We start from the raw sequence: 21,835 nt of genomic DNA, 5'->3' as shown, positions 1-21,835 counted from the left end.
CTACTGCTTACACAGTATTGCTCATATGTGTATCTACACACTTCACCGTGTGTACTGAAATGTCTGAAAATACATCTTTATGGACCAAAAATGATAATTGCATAGAATTCTGTTGTGGTTTATATTGTGACGACAATAAAAAGTATCATTTTGGTAATAACAAAAAATCATCTCTCACTTTAGGTGGCATACTCCTATTGGAGTCTATATCAATCCGCTCAAAAGCAGCGGGAGAACATCTTTTTGTGACCTGTTATCAATCATGATCTAGTTTTTTGTGGCATGCATGCTAAAGAGCATTAATGGAAGTACATGTGGTGAGAAAATTGGGTCAATTGAGGCTATTTTAGACCCCTTTATGCCTCCCAGGAGCAGCGTAGGAAATTTGTTTACCACTGAGTGAAGAGGTTTGTTTACAAGTGACGAAAACTTCCGGCTCGGATAGCAAAAAATCTTCATGATCATGGTACGGAAACCTGATGATGCCATGAATGGCCAATTTGTCAGCTATCCGGTGATGGGTAGCGTTTAGCTAGTGAAAACTTCTATCTAGACTAAGAGACCACATTACTTTTGTGATTTAGTGTGTAAGTCAATGGGGCTTTTAATGGGCGTATGCTACCTTAAGCAAAAATGCTAAAATTTTTCATTTTAAGTGCTAGAAGTCCCAATTTTGGACCAAAGTAGTTGCCATGGTGTGTAAAAATGGTTTTCAAGCAAACGTCTGAAAATTCAAGCTTGGATGATTTTTACGCATAAATTAGTATTACAGACTTAAAGTACCACAAAGAGCATGTGCGTTTCTATACATGAGACCAGAACAACATTTTGAGCATTTCTGACCAGTTTTCCTCCCCAATAAACTATTGGGTCATTAAGCCTTGACCTACCAAAGCTTCCGTAATTTGATTCATTCCTTGACCCTGCTAAGTAGGTGCCAAATGCACGATATTCAAAATCCTTCAGAATCAGACCAAAATGCCTGCCGTGTGTGTGACGTGAATGACTTAGTTCAGTGAAATTTGACATCCGTGGGCACCTAAAGTACATGGTAACCATATTTTAGGTTATTTTTGCTAAAGTTGGAAGTACCTGGTGTTTGACTAAAGACAAATACTCAGTTTCAATGCATGAAATACCCATAATGTTGTTAGCTTAGGCCTCAGGTTCATAATGGCGCTACGTTAGTACCCTAGACCACGTCTACACCAGCTGTAGCACAATGTGAGGTCTGTATCCTAAGTGGAGTGGCTGCTGAGTGCTAAAACCTTACACAGAGAATGTTTTGAGTCTTATTTAGCAAATAATCCACAAAGGTATGCATTTTCTGCTCCTACATATGTGCATCAAGGGGTTTTGAGCCTATTTTCACTATCATTAGTTTTCTGTTGTTTTGTCAATTTTCAGAGAAAGTTGATGTGCCAAGTCCTCAGCATTCACAGCGATATACTTTGAATGGGTGTGGTATCAATGGCCTCAACTGGTTAGATGAGGTAACAACAAATCCCAAACAACTCTGACAGCAGAAAGAGATATCCTGATGCTTCCATGGGAGATCTACTGTAGTAACTACAGTATAGGAACCAGTGCTCGCCACCAATGGAGAATAAGGTAATTTGACGTTGTTGTTCTTTGCCGAGCAACAAATTTGAATGTTTTATCATGAAATATGCCCCCCGATCCACCTCTCTTCCCTTATAACTGTCTTTAATACATTGTAACAACCTATGCACAAACCTTTAAATGGACTGGATATGCTGTTGAGGTGAACAGTGTATCTAGATAGCATTTCAGTATTTGTTCCTTTTGACTACTGTACATACTGTTACAGTGTGTTTCAGTGTGTGGCCGTTGAGCGTGTCGTATCAAGAATATAGGAGGCGATCATTTATTTAGTAACAGACTTGGTTTATTATTGTACTTCAGTAGCCATATTCAATGGAGTGCACAGACTCGTAGTGTGTAATATGAAGAGCAAGTACGGTAGCTCATATTGATCAGCTACATAAATGTACTTGTCACACAGTGAGGCTGTGGTTTACAAATCCCGATGATCCAGTTTTGGCAAAGAACACCTTCAATTCTCTTCTCTTATTCTTAGTAACTTAGCAGTTGCACTGGAGTGACATGCAATATCAGTTTAACATGTTCCAAACAGTTCAGGAATACATTGGGGTATGTCCTGTAGGTCAGTTTGGGAGGAATCAGCTGAGCTAAACAAAAGTAGTTTTCATCACTTTTCAGAGCCAGAGACGAAAAAACCCTCCCCGCAGACCCTTCTCTGGATGACGTTTCTGCAGGTAGGGCAAGCCAGACCAAGTGGGCGGTGATCAGGAATACCAATACAACCTGCAGGAATCATAGATGCACCCAAATTGGTCAAGCTTATCAAAATTGGTGACTGGAAATGTTGTTGCAGTCGTAGACCTGGTTACTGCTTACACAGTATTGCTCATATGTGTATTTACACACTGCACCTTGCATACTGAAATCTCTGAAAATACATCTTTATGGACCTAAAATGATAATTGCATAGAATTTTGTTGTGGTTTATATTGTGACGACTATAAAAAGTATCATTTTGGTATTAAAAAAAAAATTCATCTCTCACATAAGGTGGCATACTCCTATTAGAGTCTATATCAGTCCGCTCGATTGTTCTCCTTCAAGAAAAGTGCCAAAAAGCAGCAGGGGAACATCTTTTGTGACCTGTTATCAATCATGATCTAGTTTTTTGTGGCTTGCATGTTGAAGAGCATTAATGGAAGTACATGTAGTGAGAAAATTGTGTCAATTGAGGCCATTTCAGACCCCTTTAAGGCCTCCCAGGAGCAGCGTAGGAAAATTGTTTACCACTGAGTGAAGAGGTTTGTTTACAAGTGACAAAAACTTCCGGCTCGGATAGCAAAAAATCTACATGGTCATGATACGGAAAATTGATGATTCCATAAAAGGCCAACTTGACAGCTATCCGGTGATGGGTAGCGTTTAGCTAGTGAAAACTTCTCTCTAGACTTAGAGACCACATTACTTTTGTGATTTAGTGTGTAAGTCAATGGCGCTTTTAATGGGCGTATGCTACCTGAAGGATTCTTGCCAGGTTTGTTACTGTTTTTTAAGCTTTTTATATGGACAAGAGTTCACTCTTGTAGCTACATAGTGATTCCAAACACAACCTTTGATTCAAGTCCTACAATTCTTCCATATCAGAAAGACCTATAGGGTCGTCCCCACATCCATTGCTTGTCTCTCTGTGAGCCATCATAGCACTGTGATAGGCCCTTAATAGAGCTTGCAAATTAACAAACCTGTTTCCTGTAGATTCTGCAAACATGGTTTGTTGTGACTGAGTTGAAAATATCTCATGTCCTTTATCTGCTGGGTTAATTACTCTCTCATACTCTTCCTTGTCGAGCCTTCTATAAGCAGGTTTGCAAGAGGAATTAGTTGCCATATCTGTATCAGAAGAGCTAGGAATATCACCAGTGCAATTGGCATCAGCTTCAGCAGCTGTTCAAGCAGTAAAGCCAAACCTGTTACCTGGCTTGAAGGTTATTACATGCCTATCAAACATGCCTTTCCTTCTACCCATTGTTCTAAATACTAATCAGTTTGTATCCTTAAAACATACCAATTTTCCAGTGACCTATTCACTAGTTTTGTTTGTAAGCATTTATTGGAAGTCTAAGCAGTTGAATAGCTACACATAGAATGATACAAGACAAGACTTACACTGAGAAACTAGTCAATATGATCGACTACAACTAGTTTGGAATGTTGTTTGAACAGCGCCCTCATTCTAGATCCGGTCACAGCTAGTGCATAGATCTCCTAAGTAGTTTTTGCACCAAAATCTGACAAAATACCTTTGAAAAGCAGTGCCAAAGTAACAAGTAACTTTTTCTCTTTCACTTTAGAGCCACAGCTAAGGGCGCATGCTTACTGGATGTTGGGAGTGATCAAATTTTCAGAGGGAAGAAGGCCAACCAAGTTTCCACCAGAGGGGGTAAGTAGCACCAAACTGAGGGACTGTGCTTAAAACACATTGTGTGGACCCAAGAACAATTTAGACATTCAGTAGATGCCTGTCATGCTGATGGAATGACTTCTTATCACACTAGGGAATATGTCAATCATTGGGCTCTCACTTGTTTAAAGTTCAGTACTGTATTATTCATATAGACTGTACAACATGTGTGAAACACCATATGAAGATTCACCCAATAGACAGAGATACACAGAAATGATGTAAGTCACAACTTCTCAAACTATCATAAAAAGGAGGTTTAATGTGGAGTTTAAATATCTCAGCTGTTACTTAAGGTGGCATACTCCTATTAGCATCTATATCAACCTGCACAAGTGTTCTCCTTCAGGAAAAGTTCCAAAGAGCAACAGGAGAACATCTTTGTTTATATCTTATCAATTAGGATCTGGTTTTCTTGGTTTGGCTGTAATGGAGCATGAATGGAAGTACAAGTGGTACACAGATTGGGTCAGTTGAGGCAAGTTTAGACCACTTTAGGTCTCCCTGGAGCAGCATATGAACATTGTTTACTGCTGAGTAAAGAGGTTTGTTTACAAGTGAAGAAAATTTCAAGCTCTCATAGGAAACAAAAAGTCTGCACAGTCATGATAAAGAAACTTGAGGTTCAAATGAATGTGATAAATTTATTAGAATAAACCAAAAGCAAATAGAATAAAGGGTAATTTAAACCAAGAAATACTGCACGACGCAACTCACATGCATACCTGTAAATGTTACCCACGCACGACGACACATACAACACTGACACGTAAAGGGAAACACAGCATCACACGCATTAAAACAATCGAAGACCATTAACAGGGTGTACTGCTGAGTTTCTGGAGAAAGATTGTAAAACAAACCACCTGCTGCTGAAGAAACAAAGTCTAAACATTCAAGAGTTCTGCTGCCTCCATTGGTCTTTATTATAACTTTCTGTCAAATATCATTGGAGATATGGATATTTTGGCTTCCAGATTAAAGGTACAAAGCCAACATGTCTGGGAGGAAATGCTCCTAAAAAGGTCAATGCCCGTTCACTGATGCACATATTATATGACATCACGGTCACGCCAATACATGTGTCTAAATGCTTCAAAGCATGCCTTTTCTTTCATTGTTGATGCTGGATCTGGAAAATAACCATTTCATCCTTAATTAAAAGTCTTGAATTTTAATATATCAACACTGAGGGAACCCTGAAGGATTGATAATCCAACACAATCGTAGAATAGAAAAGGTGAGGGATTTCTCAACCAAGGCTTCCTATACAATTGAGTTTTCTCCTGGCATCTTGAATCCAGTGAAATGACCATTGGCTGGAAACTCACTTCTGATTCTTTGGACTGCACATGATGGTAGCACAACCCTGACGTGTCTTGCTAGGAACCCCCAGCACCTTTGAACCTGTTGACCGTAGGCTATGTATCTGTACTGCCTAAAAAAAATATTGAAAGTTCAAAATGTATGAATGTTGGCCCATGATGTCCACAATAACAAGCAGGGATACAATGTACAGTTATGGTTACATTTGTTGTGAATTTACACCTTCCATATTTCATGAAACATTCTTTTGTTCAGACAATTGATTTGCAAAACTCCAGGCCTAAGTACTAGCCTAGTAATAATGAGTATAAAATGACACATATGCCTACCTAGCATGGCTGCATAATGCAGCTTACGTCCCGAGCCAAACTTTCAGTATGTAACCACCACTACTACTACTACTACGCACCATACTGAACATGTATGAATACATAGCCAACACACAGTACATATGGGTTGTAAGGATTCTATGGTTGTAAGTCACCGTAACACAACTCACAATATGGTTAAGGCAGTTCCGCGAATTCCAACCACACATGCAAAAAATGGACTGGATTTTGTTTGCTTCATTACTAAATTCTTACCACGTTGTATGCTCCTTGCAATAGTTCCGAACGGGTTTCTTCTTCGATATGTTGTGGAGCTTCAATTTCGGCTCATTTGACAGGCTCGAACTGATACGGTTCTATATCCTAACAGTAACACCTCAGGTCCACCCTCAACATTAGGTTCAATATTGGCATGATCATCGCCTTCACTCTCTGCTTCGAATATTAGAAAGGGCACTCCAATTCTAGTACAATTTCACTGCCTGGTGAAGAACCACTATCACTTTGAACTTCGGTTGCCACATTTGGTTCTAAATCTGACATTCCACGGGAAATTTAGATTTGAATTCGTGCTGACTTGTTATCGATTGTTTTGTGTATTTATGTACACTTGTCGGAGTGTAGGTATGATATATGTTCGGAGGAAACAGCGAGAGCAAATCGTGTTCCTAAAATGTTGTCACATTAGGTCATGAGATTACGAAAAAAAATTTCGAAGGGAAAAATCAAGTTTCTAATTGGCAGAGTGGTTGATATATGTTCTAGAGAACATGCTTAGATGGATCCCAAAAATACAGGATGTTGAAATTTTCGTGTCGTGGCCATAATAAGTAAGAATTTGAAAATTGCCATTTTAGACTCTATGAGCCTTAAGTATAGCTAAGGGTATTGGTTATGATATGTAATCACGGAATATGACAAAAAGGTCTCATCATTTTACGCTTGAGTGATTTGGGGGCAAATTTTGTGAAAAATCACCAAAATATCGCAATGTGGCACGAGATTGACACGGAAGTAACAACACATTGGTACACCATGGCATGTGCCCAAAAATGCACTGATGAAGTAATAATTAGACTGGAAGAACATGTTCATGGCCTGTAGAGACCAATGTACTACCTGTGTCTGTTGTTTTGATCTGTGTGTTATTGAGATGTGTAGTAGTACAAGTAAAGGATGGTATAAGGAGCCACTAGTTTCAATGTTAAGCTATTGAACAAGTAAAACCTGAGGAACTGAAGTTGTACATCTGGTGAGTAGTCTACTTTTATACAGTATAGTGCTGATAGTCGTGATCGATTAATCGCCAGTAGTCGCGATTACACTTTGGAAGTTTGATTAATCGCTCTCAAAACCTAAGTTGCGATTACTGGACTAAAGCTAGCACTACACACAATCTGCTATTGAAAAATAGCCTAACCTATCAAAAACAACACTTAAGCAGTTTGTCAGCAAATATTGCAAACACAGGTTCTTACAATGCTACACTAGAACTGTGCTGTGTTAAAAATCAGCAAGCACCTGTTCAGGTTAGATTCATGCGTTTACTTGTTAGTAATACGATTGTTCTGCAGTGCAACATTTAGTCCTAGCAATGTTTCATCATTGCGCATAATTGCAAATTCCCAAATTTATTAATCTTTAATGATTGCCAAAGAATTTGTAATTTCTTCAAACATGCATGTTTACAGTATATTTCATTTCTGGCCAGTGGTTCACATGTATCATATGTCTGATAGAGTGTGTCGATTGCGGTGAAGTTTCATTTCAATGTGTCATAATATGTGCGTGCTATCACACTAGGCTAAAGCCTAGCCTAGAAGGTGAACGTCCTTCTACAGAAAACTCTTGCATAGTAATCATCACACCGCTACAGGGTGTTGCATCTATTCATTTTTTTGCTGTGATTAGTGCTAGTAGTTGTAGTAGCCTTGTAGATCCATTCCAAAGTTTTTGATTTACTTTGAAGGATTTTAAGAAATGTTGAGTATTGAAATTTGTTGACAGTTTTTGTTTGGTAGATGTTTTAACATGAATTAGACATCACACATTAAGACTTGAAAGAACAAATAGGGACAGTGCACCATGGAAAAAGATTTGTTTGACTGTATTTCTGCAATGTAGAAATGACAGTGATGATGCCATAACTGTAACCGAGTATCGCGAGAAGAGCTATGCGATTAATCAACTACAAAAGTAAGAGTCGACTATCAGCACTAATACTGTGTACCTAGCAGAGCAAAAAGCGACAGTCAGAATTTAAATGCATACATTACAATGTAATATATGTGGTGTAAGAATCAGTTTTATTGAGACCCAGACTGCAATCAGAATAAGGATAGGCCTATATACAGTAACACATTTGTAAATGGAAAGCTCACACCTTCACAATGTCAGACTAAGATTGGATGGCATGGGCTGATGAAATAAATGCAAATGTTGCAAAATATACATCAGCCCCAACAAGTTACACAAATGGCTGCAGGATGTGGACAGGTGCCTACACCATCAGTAAGCCAGGGGCACCAGCATATGGCATTATCCGCACAATGCTATCCCTGGCAGCTAAGAGAAGAGCCACATTCCAGCATCTGCTCTTCAAAGTATTGTGCAAAGAAATTAACTTTTTAAGTACCAAATCATTTCACATCTCCCACATATGCCACAACAGCCTATGTGTGGAGGTGTCACATCCATTGCTTGTGTCTCTGTGAGCCATCATAGCATTGTGACAGGCCCTTAATAAGACTTGCAAATTTACTAACCTGTTTACTGTAGATTTTGTCATATATCAGAGGAGAGTACTGCTTTAGTCAGTGCTCTGTAGAGAGACCTGTTTATTGAAATCTAAACTGTACACTATGGGTGTTTCACATCAGGTTCTCTGCTGGGTGGATGCTTTTCTGAGTGATAGAGAGCAGTCGGTTGTTGTCAATGGGTCTAGGTCTAATCCTTCTAAGGTTACTTCCGGTGTTCCGCAAGGGTCAGTTTTGGGACCCATTCTCTTCCTGGCCTATATTAATGATATTGGTAATGCTGTTTCTTCTGGTGTCCGACTGTTCGCTGATGACTGTGTCTGTTATCGGGTTATCGATGATGTCAGTGATGGTCATCAACTTCAGGAAGATATTAATATACTAGGGCAATGGGCTAAAGATTGGGGCATGAGTTTCCAGCCGGTGAAATGTAACATTATGACCATTACTAGAAAGAGGAAACCTGTAAATTTCAATTACATGCTCAATGGGGTTCACTTGGTTAAGGTTGATTGTATTAAATATCTGGGTATTCATATCACTTCAGATCTCAACTGGGGAAAAAATATTCAAAATGTGTGTAACAAAGGAAATAGGATATTGGGAGTTCTTTGTAGAAACTTATCCCCTTGTTCGAAGGATGCGAAATTGGCTGCATATAAAGGTCTCCTCCTGCCAGTATTGGAATATGCCAGTTCTGTCTGGGATCCCCACCAAGCTTTCTTGCAGCACAACCTCGAAAACATTCAGAGGCGTGCAGCCCGTTTCATCGCTTCAGATTATTCAAGAGAGCCTGGCTCTGTCTCATCTCTGTTACGGGACCTAAACCTGGTGCCCTTGGCAGAGAGGCGCAGACAAAGTAGAATCATCTTATTTGCTAAGGGCATCTATGGTCAGGCTCAGATCCCTATTGACTGCCTAAGAAAGCCTCTGCGTAGGAGTCGGAACATGCATGATATGCATTTCTGCCAACTGTATGCCAGTACCAATTGCTATAAATATAGTTTTTTTCCAAATACAATTAGGGATTGGAATAGTCTGCCTTCAGACCTCATTAGTAGTTCCAGTGGTTCTGTGAATCCTGTCACTTATATCAGTACTCGGGTCAGATCTAATTAATTACTCTCTTGACGTGTGTGGTGAGATATTGTCCCTTTTTGCGGATGTGTCACCGTATCGAAGACGAAGACGAGGTGTACTACATCAGAATGATAAGCTGCAGCCATTGTTCTACTGAATCCATTACATGCCTTGCCATCAGCATCAGTTGTGAGGTACATGACCGTACCCATTCTTCATAATAATAATCAGTTTTTTATCCTCAAAGTTCAACAAAATTCCAGTGACCTATTCACTAGTTTGTTTGTATACAAATGCTTAAATGGTTATAAGCATTTATTGGAAGTCTAAGCAGTTGAATAGCTGCACATAGAATGATACAAGACAAGACTTACACTGAGAAACTAGTCAATATGATCTACTACAACGATTTAGGAATGTTGCTTGAACAGCGCCCTCATTCTAGATCTGGTCACAGCTAGAACATAGGTCTCCTGAGTAGTTTTCGCAACAAAATCTGACAAAATACCTTTGAAAAGCAGTGCCAAAGTAACAAGTAACTTTTTCTCTTTCATTTTAGGGCCAGAGTTTACTCGATACAGGGAGTGATCACATTTTCAGAGGGAAGAAGGCCAACTTGCGTCAAGTTTCCACCAGAGGGGATAAGTAGCACCAACTGAGGGACTGTGCTTAAAACACATTGTGTGGACCCAAGAACAATTTAGACATTCAGTAGATGCCAGCCATGCTGATGGAATGACTTCTAATCACACTAGGGAATATGTCAACCATTGGGCTCTCACTTGTTTAAAGTTCAGTACTGCATTATTCATATAGACTGTACAACATGTGTGAGACACCATATGAAGATTCACACAATAGACAGAGATAAACAAAAATGATATAAGTCATTACTTCTGAAACTATCATAAAAAGAGGTTGAAAGTGGATTTTAGAAATGTCAACTGTTACTTTAGCTGGCATACTCCTATTAGCATCTATATCAATCCGTACCAAGTGTGCTTCTTCAGAAAAAGTGCCAAAAAGCAACAGGAGACATCTTTTCTGATATGTCATCAATCACTGGACTGGTTTATGTTTTTAGTTCTACCATGTAGCTTGTACTCTCTCTCTCTCTCTGAGTTGTGCTCACCTCCTTCTGTATGCTCTGCCTCTGTTATATAGTCTATCATACTGTTGTTTCCTTTGCATCTGTTTCAGAGTCTGGATACATAGACTATTTGAGCTCACCTCTAATCCTGCAGCTTCCATCTTCCTGGCTATGGACTCTTCAGGCCCTTTATTTGTAATGTTTGTGGCACTGTGGTCCCTGTACTGACTGTTGCGTGAAATGCTTGTGCTATGTTTTGGATTGGAAACTCGAAAGCATTATTGACTACCTCTGCTTTTTGAGTGGAAGTCTGAAACTGAGTGGACCATAAACGTTTGCTGCAGGTGGGTGTCTCAGGTATTTCATTTACAGTACTGATTTCGCTTAACTCCCGTTGAAATTTGTTAAAAGGAAAATAAACAAATTTCTTCGTTTTTTATCGAAATTTGCCAATTTTTATCGAAATTCAACGAATTTTAACGATTGGTGATCTCAATCATTTCCTACGTGGAATTTTCAACGATGCGTTGAAATTCTTTTTTAAACGAAATAAAAGGTCAATATGTGGTTACGCAAAACGTCGGAAATCGCGTAACTTCGTTTATTAGTATCGATTAGACTTTGGTACAGTCGTTTGAAAGCATTCTCAGGCTTGCATGAGTAGTAACTCTCAAAGAAACATGTAGTAAAACTGACGGGGGACGTTTTCTGACTGAACCCCAAACACAGTGACATAAGTCTTAACTTTGCCAGGCTATCTTGGAGGTTGCAGTACACGCTATGTACCACGAGGCACCCTTCCAGATAAGTTGGAGTGCTGTTTAACCATTTAAATAACAATGAATGGACATAAATAAACTTGGTTTACTTGCAGATTGCAAAAAATAGTTATTTTTAAGAGATGTAAATTTGGTTTTTTATAAGAGTTGAAGTGTGAAACTTTGTTTCCGAGCGAAAACACTTGAAGCAGTTACTTGAAGCAAAATAAAGATGCCCCGCCCATTCTGCTAGGACGCTTCCATTTTTCAAAAATGCGTTTTCTCTTGTTATTTTTTCTATTTTGTTTAGTATAGATTTGGCATGAGACATGTTACTCAGGTTAACTTTGATGGAATAATTTTATACCAGAAGTGGAAAAACTTAACAGTTATTACATTCATTTCGGATCATTTCCGAACAAGATAACACACTAAGGGTGTGACCGTTTAAACGATTAACCGTTTAACCGGCCGCAAATGCACTATCAGTTTAGAAAATCACAAACTGTATAAACGGAAAATTAAAAAAAAAAATCAAATACATTTTAAACATGAAAATTATTTAAAAATATGTAAAGAACTGAGTAATGTACTGCAAACTATCAATAAAAAACAGAAAAACGATGTTTTAGGCATGAATAATGTGTTCAATATAACTATAGTAGTAGGCCAATAGTCACGAGCTCATGATAGTGTCATCAATTCGTCTTCTCAGTTTATATTTGCGACATATATCACCCGTGTACATCGATCAATGGCATGGTGAAATCCTGTGTGAAAATATGTCGATGCCAAAAGACGCAAATGGTTGTTCTAGAAAGTATCGTAATAACATTAACAACACAAGGCCAGTTTGCTCTCTCAGGTCCGCACGTATACAGCCATTTTTTCCACACATGGTATTATACTGTGCATGCATTGCGGGCGGGATTGCGGCAAACATAAAAGAATATGAATGAAAATGATAAACCTTACGATATTTTTCACAAATATTGGTGCTTAGATAAGTGCTTCCTCACAATCAAAGAGCCGCCCCAAAATTTGCTCCGCTTACGTAAAACTTCTATATATATATAACACTTGGAAAAATTCGAGTTTTTACACACATAATTCCCACTGACATTGGTCATAGAACATAAGTAGGTCATTGACATTTGAACTTGCCCAAGTTCATCGCACCATGAGAACGACACAACACATTGAACATGATGTTACATTCTTCCGCCATCTGGACGCTGAGTGTAAATTTTGGTGTAATATGCAAATTATGAATGGTACTGCGCTGCCCGGTTAAAATTTAACCTATTGCAACACCAATTTTGGGAAGCTGTTGTTGAAGAAACTGTTGTATCAAATGTAAAGTACTGTATCATGTATGTGACACAAGAGAAAGAAAATGAAATCGGAGGCTGCTACAACCCATCCCACAACACGTGCGTGCGTAATTTGTTTTCTAAACATGACTTTTAATGAGTAAGCAGGAAAGGTGGGTAAGTTTGCTAAGTTAGGCAAGTTTTTGTTTAAAATCTTGTGATAGATAGACAAATATATTGTTTTTTTCTTCAAAAGTTACGAAGTTGCCGAAGGCCGAGTTATATAAATTCAGTGATCTGAACTTCTGAAGACCACGATATACTGATCAGGTGTGTTATTCTTTTCAGCAATTATTACACGTAATGTTGGCAATATTATTGGGCCTAATTAGTAATTAACATACATTGATCATTGTCTTGTTGCCTGAATTGCTACTTTTTGGAAAAAAAAAAACCTTAATTATTGTACTCATAATGTCCTATTTTCATTAAAAGTTGAGAGACATTACGTCGAAAAAGCCGCAATCGGGAAACAGCGTTTAAAAGATTAACCTACCGGCAGGTTATACGGTTAAATGGTTAGTGAAATATCTGTTAGGTCACACCCTTATAACACACAAAAAAAAAAACGACTTTATTGAATGAAAATATACTGAAAACCATATCGCAAAAACACAAAATCGCCTATAACTCGAAAACGGAAGGAGATATCGACTTTTGTCAGCTGCGTAGGGATTTCCTATACCGAATTTTGATGTGCTCTATCCACCTGTGTCATTTATGAGCTTCTCTGACGTAAGCTGCAGTACGTAATTTCTCCATACCAGTTCCGCAACATTTATTTACGCAGTAAACATTGTTCATGATGTTTTCTTTCACAACAAATATTCAAAGTTGTGCTCCACACGCTTCACAGATATTGTTTTATGTTGTTCATTTTCAATTCTAGTTTAAAATTACATTTTCGAACGATGCATTGCATGCCTTGTCAAACATTCCTGATTAGTAAAACTAAGGAAGGATATTTGATTGATATGATTTTATGAGCTGTTCCACTTGAAAAATGATGATAAAACCGAAAAACAAAACATTTACCTCTCATGTGACGCATACCGGGAGACTCATAAAAACCCCCTTCTCATTAAATTAAATTTACATGCCGTCAGGCCAGTTGAAAGCCCTCCCCAGTAATGTTTGATCAGCTCTTCCCAATATACAATACTCAAATAAGCAATGAAAATATATTCATTTTCCACAGGTTTCCATTCCATTATGAATAGTAGGGGCAAAATAATGTTTGCTTCTAGAGTAAGCCAGCCAAAGGTTCTGCAGTGCTAAACCCCCCACGAAGATAAATACTATGCTAATTAACAGATGGTAGGCGTGAATTGACAAAGCCAGGTTTATGATTGGACTAGGCCTCTCAAAAAAGTTTGGTCGCTGGAGATATCCAGGGTAGGGAATGCACATGTAAGCAGCATACTGTAGGTGGCCCAGACCCAGGCTGCGACCTTAATTACCAGGGCAGTTCGTCTGCATTCGCGGGCAACTTACAGTAGCTGGGTTAGGGGGAAAATAACAGGATGTTTTTTAGTTTGCGTGCATTGAAGCCGGGGGGAGATTTTTTGGTTTGAAAGTGAGTGCGGTAAACGGTACTGTAGTACGTCAAGTAACGCAGGAATTTATTGGAAAAAAAGATCTCTTTGATATCCAGCTACGACTGTTTCATTGTGTAAATTTTTTTTTATTTCTTGTTTTTCTGACGCTGCGTTCATTGGTGAGTTACTTAAACTTATCTTAGTTTAATACTAGCCTTTAACTTAAGTACTTGTTACGATCGACCAAGACCAGTTTTTTATTATCCTAGCCAAATAATTTTTCAAACACCTAGTACAGAACTTACTCTGTCTTATATACAATCAAACTTTTGTAACATTTGTAATATTCCTCAGCCACTTCTGGTATAGTCTGAAAACGGCTGTAGTTACACTAAGGATTCAACGTAGGTCACAACCTTGATATGTCTAGAATTGCCTTTGCCGTTGTTGATCGCGATAACTTTCGTGGAAATTTCGTTGAAACTAAGTTGACAACCGTGCCCGCAGTAGTCTAAATCTTAATGAAATTATTTGTTTTTTATCGATTTTCAAATTTTTTTTATCGATTTTCAACCTTTTTTATCGATCGTTGCTTTTTTTGCAACGGGAGTTAAGCAAAATCAGTACTGTAGTTGTGTGCTATCAGTGTGGGATATTAGCAGAGATCTCTTTGTAGCATTTGGCATGAATGGAAATGTGTACTTCCTGCCCCTCTTGCATACAAATGAATGCTTCGGGCAATGTGAATGATTTCCAATGTAGCACTTTGCAAGGCAGTCTTAACATGTTGATAAAGCCTTCATAACTTTGCAGTGGTCGTATTTGAGGGCTTTAATTCCTGCAAGTAGTCACCTCTGCCAGTACAAGGCAGGTCAAGTCCTCTGCAATGCACTTTTGTATCAAGTGCTTCCTAGTCACAGTTTGTGCAGGTAACATATCAGAGGAGAGTACTGCTTTAGCCAGTGCCCTGCGGAGTGACTTGAGTAGGTGAACTTGGTCTAACAGCATATGGTTCTCTGTTTCAGAATGAGTAGCTGCAGCCATTGTACCAGTGAACCGTTTACATGCCTTGCCATCAGCATCAGTTGTTAGGCACTTCTCCTTTAGTGGGTTCTTACCAGTAAGTAATTTGGATGCACAAATCTTTCCACCATTCTGTTCATCTTTGACATTGGCATCTTTACTGAACAGCCCTCATGGACTGGACATTGCAACTTGTGACCCCTTCTTCTATTCATTTCACCAATTAAGTTACAGTTGTTACTGTGATTGTAATCAAAATTAAATTTATCAATGGTGACATTCTCAACAGTTACATCTCTGTATTGGCTTGCACGAACAAATGGAGTCTTACTTTTTGCATTAAGCAGACACGTATGATATTGACGATCATATTCTGCAAAAATTGGAGAGTCTTTTGAGAGGCCATGCAGTTGCAGTGTCTTCTTTATACACCCCTTTTCTGATATATCATTTTCATTCATTTCTTCTATTGCAGGTCCAAACTGGTTGGCTGACTTTTGTAGTGTACTGACAGCGGGACTTGGAAGAGAGATGCTGCTGAGCATTCTATGAGCTGCACTTGAACCGATCTACATCTGATGCAAGCCTGACTGCCGTGCAATGTTTAGTTCTGAAGGATTCTTGCCAGGTTTGCTTCTTGGTTTAAACCTTTGTAGATGGTCCAGAGCTTACTGTACCTTTGTATCTTCAGAGAATGCATCCAAACACAACCTTTAAGCCAAAGTCCCACAAATTCTTCATATCTAAGTTTGCAAGAGGAATAGGTGCCACAAAGGCGCTCACTTCACAAAGTTATTAGCCTCCCCCAACCAAATGTTTTTTACCTACTGAAAGAAAGATAATTTGCAATGTGTTTTTCAATGGTTAAACTGATATTATTATTACCATAAATATTGTATTGACTTCCCCAATAATTCTAACCAATATGGAATGGTAATAATTACACAGCATATGATTGTATGTTATTGGCATGCGATGTAAAAACCTGTGCATGCCTATATGATATGCACATTGACATGTGTAACACGCGAAACTCGAACAATTTAGGTTATATTTTCCCAGATCAGCCCCCCCCCCAAATCATATTGGGCCCCTACGCCTATGACGGTAGTTCTATTAGGCATGTTTTTTGGAGTATTCAAAATCATACCAAGTTTTGTGTGGTGGAGTATAAGAATCGCGAGATACAATTTATGAAAGTGGCAAGGAAACATGGTAAATATGACTGATAAAAGGCCAATTTTGACCGAAAATGTCAATTTTTAGGTCATTCACAATCACAGGAATATATGAATAGGCCTAGATAAACTGTGGTGCGACAGTCGGAAATTCCAGCTGTCGCACTCCAATTTTCCAACTATCGTCAGTTTTATCAAGTTCGGGGGGTGAGACACCCCCCACACCCACCCCCCCTTCTAGCCACGTCCGTGGGTGTAAGTCACAACTTCTCAAACAATCATTAAAAGAGGTTTAATGTGGAGTCTAAAAATTTCAATTTTTTAGTTAAGATGGCATACTCATATTAGCATTTACATCAATCCACCACAAGTGTTCTCATTCAGAAAAAGCAACAGGAGAACAAATTTCTTGATATGTTATCAATTAGTGTCTGGTGTTTTCTTGGCAGGGATGTTAAGGAGCATGAAAGAGTGTACAAGTGATACAAAAATTTGGTCAGTTGAGGTAAGTTTAGACCAATTTAGGCTTCCCTGGAACAGCATACAGAAATTGATTTCTGCTGAGTAAAGAGGTTTGTTTACAAGTGAGGAAAACTTCAGTCTCTCATAGTAAACAAGCAATCTGCATGGTTATGATATAGAAAATTGAGGGTGCTATGAATGGCCAACTTGTCAGCTATCCAGTTATTGGTTGCATTTAGCTTGTGAGAGCTAAATAGATTAAGGGATCACATTACTTTTTGATTTAGTGTGTATTGGGTAGTGTTTGCACGGGTTATCCGGGTACCCGCCCGACGCCATACTACCCGGTTCCTAATTTATTACCCGCATCCTCCGTAGTGTGATATAAAAAAAAAAAATAAAAAAAATCGCAAATCGATGGTTAGGCAGATTTCCCATTGACTTAGTGTGGTGTTAGGCTACCATGTGTCGAAGATAACAGCAATAACGAAAGTACTCCATGGATATCTTATAACTGCGTCACAATTTCAGCGAATAAACAGATGGTTAGGCCTAGCTAGATTTCTCATTGACTCAGTGTGGTGTGGTGTTTGGCTACCATGTGGAAGAAATTATTATTTATTCATTCGTTTATTTCATGGAAGGAAAGGCTGACAAGGAATTTTATGAGATGTTTACGGATTATAGACGGATTATAGACGGATTATAGACTAAAAAATAATAATCGCAAGTGGCTGTTAAAGTGTTTACTAATCGTTTATTCCAAATGCGATCAAATTGTGCGAATCGCACAATCTCGCGGCTAATGCGAACCCTGGGCCTGCCTAATAGATAGTAGTAGTAACAACTGTTTACAAGCTAAATTGGATATTTATATGGTGAGATCAATAGACGTGGAGAGCAAGCAAAAGCCGCGACGGCAGTGTGATGTTAGTGTAATGTTAATTATATGAAGTTATTAACAAGTTAATGAAAGAAACAATAGCAAATAGAAATTATTGAGGAAGGTTTTATACCTTATCTTACACCTACGTTTTTGAACATGAAAACATTGTCAGTAGAGAATATGATTCATTTATTATGGCATCCAATATGTCATTTCTTGAAAATTGTGATACTCGAGGGTAAAACAATTTTTTTCCGGGTACCCGGATACCCGACGGGTAACGGCTCTTGGGTACCCGGTTCCCGATTTTTTGACCCGTGTAAACACTAGTATTGGGGCATTTAATAGGTGTATACTACCACAGACCCTTTTATCATGCCGACTAGTATTCAGCAATTGGTTGAGCAATATTGTGTGTCTATGTGTAGGACATTTTATTTGACCGCATAAGAATCATAAACATTTTCAGAAGTCCAACACCTGTTAACAAACAATTTAATAACTTGTTAGTACTTTTATTTTACAATCATTTGGTCAGCATGGAATGTCATTAGTTGAATCACAGAAACTATATTTGGTAAGTTGAAACTATGAAGAATCAACAGTGTGTTTTGTTTGTTTACTATTAAAATAGGAATTAATGGCCAAAGAAGTTCAAAATTCCAAGGCTGCTACTAGTGCTTGAGGGAAGACTGAAAGCAGAAAGAATGCCTAATGACAGAGAAAGAAGACATTATACAGACACTGTGTGACTGCATGGTAGGATATACATGGCTAAAATAGGTAAACAGTTTAATACTGTAAACTCACACTATATCATTGCCAAACAGCTCTCTGAAATCTGAAATAATCACGAGGAGCGATTTAATGCTGCAACGTTACGCTGGAGACCCGACTTGCATTTGACAGATACTAATAGTGGGCCCAACTTACAATAAAGTGAGCCTAACAAGTAACTTTGAAACACTTCTTAAGTTCAGGCTCAACCTTGAAACTTATTTTTCGTGACGACCTTCAAAACTTGTTTTGCGACAAGCTCTGCTAACCTTTCAACCAGAGACAAATAAATCATATTTGCTCACGCTCGAAATGATGCTGATTTAATAGTTGCGCGCAGATTCCTCAACATCATGTGTATTTACTGCGTTACTAGCGGGGCCCTATGTGGGTGAAAGTGATTTGTATGTGCTTCCTCCTGCACTGCTGACAGCCGCCCGGTCCATACATTTGTATATTCCCACCTACGAAAACCAGTGTCTAATATGTTTATGAGCTTGCCGAACGTTACAACATCATACAGAAAGCCATGCCGGACAAAATTATATTTAATGAAATAGTAACATATACATTAGTTACTATTTATAAATATATGATATACAAATATGTCATGCATAAACTATATACACGAGGTGTATGAGTAATCTGAATATAAAACGGCATTGCTTGTATATATATATATATATATATATATATATATATATATATATATATATATATATATATATATATATATATATAAATATATATATATATATAAATATATATATCTATATCTATATATAGATATATTATAGATATATATTTATCTATATCTATATATATATATTATAGATATATATATTGTAATAAACGTTAACTATACGAGTCCATTGCTGCTCCTTACCTATTTTTAATTTGTCAGCTAGACTTGTGTATTCATTGTCTATTTCGGTGGCGGTGTTGCGGTCCGCATATTTGTATTTCTGAGGTATGTTTACCAGTTAGCAACCCACCATATTTGGCGGGGGGTCCATCTTGTACATGTTCCTGGTTTTGTCTGCCTCTACGAAGATTTCTTTAGAGGGTGTGATGTTTTCTATGTCCTTCTTGAGGTTGGACAGGAACTTCTCCATCACTTCGTTGAACTTAATGTTCTCGACCATTTCCAGCATATCGGACTGGAATGAGACCAACTCCGGGATTTGTGGGGGGACGCATCTGATTTTAGCCCGTTTGCATTGGTGGTGGCGGTGTTGTCCTCGTCACGGCTGGTGTCACTCGCTTCCGCATCGGTGTCAGTATCGGCCGGATGAATAATGCTCTCCATCGCATCCATTTATCAGCTTCTCTGTCATCTCCAGCAGTCTTTTCAAGTATTCTCTAGTTGATGGCAAAGGAATGTTCTTGCCCGAGTAGTTCATATTGTATCTGTAATAAAGTATGGGTCACTATTCCACGAACTACCATAAATATATATATATATATATATATATATATATATTATATATATATATATATATATATATATATATATATATATATATACATATATATATATTATTAGAGAAAACCAGAGAATAAGATATGACTCATAATTGACAAATAAGGAGTAAGTTTTAGAAAATCTATTGGAATTTTCGGTCCCCCCTGGGACCTTCGTCAGCAATACTTGGCAGTTGAATGAGAAGTACAAAATGTGTTTATTACATATATATATAATTAATATATATATATATATATATATATAGATGGAAGACTTCCTCCACTTTGTACTTTTGTGGCAAAACAAATAAATAAATAAATAAATAATATATATATAATATATATATATATTTATATATATATATATATATATATATATATATATATATATATCTATATATATATCTATATATATATATCTATAGATATATATAGATATATTATAGATATATATTTATCTATATATATATATATATATATATATATATTATAGATATATATATTGTAATAAATGTTAACTATTACGAGTCCATTGCTGCTCGGAGTTGTACAGCGATCGTCAGGCCTACTGATCCGTATAAAATATGGGTCGCTATTCCATGAACTACCATTTGGGTTTGACATGGCTGGGTGGTTTCCTTTTGTGTCTGTTGCCATGTCTACAGGTAGAGATGAGCTCGCTTCTCTAGTTGAGCGTGTTGCCTTTGAGGATGGTAATTTGGAGCTTTTCTTTGCAAAGATTGCATAGACCAGAACCAGACTGCCGCTTGTGCGTTTGGACTGTGACACAATTTCCCAGTGTATTGAATATTCAGCTTTTTTCTCCTTGAGTTGCCAGATGTGTTTAGAGAGTTCCGTTTCTTTCTTATATCGGTCATGTTGGAATGATTTGGTGTGGTTGTTGTATCTCTTCTTAAATTCTCCGCTCGCGAGGCCTATGTATGACGCGTTGTCGGTTCATGACGTGACTGTGGCTTTGTAAATGACGTCATTAACCAAGCAGTTGCCGCGAAGTGGGCAACTGTCTACTTCTCGGCAGTTGCATGTCTTTTCCTGGGGGGGGGGGGTTGGCTCGTTTCTTTCATGACCTTTGAGTTGTGTGACTTGATGATCTGTTGCATGTTTCTCATACAGCTGTAACTTTATTTTGACTGTTGATCTGTTGAAGATTTTGTGTAGCTTGTTGGTCTGTGGGAATTGCTTGTCGATGAGTTTTAGGAAGTCCGCCGCAAAGTTGGTCTTTACGTTTTTGCTGTACGGGGGGTTGTACCATGTGATTTTTCTTGACCTGCATTTCTTGTTCTGTTTGGTGTCTTCGTTTTCCTTGTTTTGGTATTTGATAGTATGGTTGTATCCAGCTGACCAGAGGGCATGATTGTAGGTGGGTGCTGCTTTCTTGAATGCATCCTGGTTAGATGATAGACCAGAGACTGTTCTTTCGATGGCTGGCGGTATGTTCTTTAGTATTGCGTGCGGGTGGTTCGAGTGTTGGCTTATGTAGATTGGTTCGTTGTTTGGTTTTCTGTAGGGCTGGTATTCATGTTCAAAGTGACGTCAAGGAAGTTGACTGTTTTCAAGTTCGTTTGGACAGTGGTTTTTAGTCCACATGTATGGACGATCTTGATTAGGGCTTTTGGTATTCTGTCTGCTTTGCTGCCTGAGCATGACCTCATTACTGCTAGCCCATCGTCCCTGTATAGAACCAAACCAGTGATATCGGGGTTTTTCTCCAGTTGGTTCAAAATGAATAGTCCCACCAATTTACAAA

At 38.2% G+C, this 21,835-nt stretch overlaps 1 protein-coding gene across 7 annotated transcripts in view; it reads left to right on the top strand.

The window, feature by feature from the left end:
• The first annotated feature begins 744 nt into the window (after window positions 1-744).
• Window positions 745-21,835, top strand: part of LOC139967083 (uncharacterized) — a 234,552-nt gene continuing 213,461 nt past the window's right edge. Inside the window, exons 1-8 of one of the 7 annotated variants that reach the window (XR_011792886.1) lie at window positions 745-1,051; window positions 1,408-1,611; window positions 2,245-2,300; window positions 3,918-4,006; window positions 10,078-10,952; window positions 12,936-13,009; window positions 15,776-15,928; window positions 18,461-18,599. Coding sequence is in view for 1 of the 7 variants with exons in the window: in XM_071970802.1 (XP_071826903.1) it covers window positions 18,541-18,585 (45 nt within the window). In the remaining 6 variants the exon portion in view is untranslated. The other 6 variants (XR_011792885.1, XR_011792890.1, XR_011792887.1 and 3 more) reach the window with 6 other exon arrangements.

This window comes from Apostichopus japonicus, chromosome 4 (genome assembly GCF_037975245.1).
Source record: "Apostichopus japonicus isolate 1M-3 chromosome 4, ASM3797524v1, whole genome shotgun sequence".
NCBI classification, from domain to species: Eukaryota; Metazoa; Echinodermata; class Holothuroidea; order Aspidochirotida; family Stichopodidae; genus Apostichopus; species Apostichopus japonicus.
Note: the sequence above shows the minus strand (reverse complement) of the source record. Positions and strands in the feature narration are given on the sequence as shown.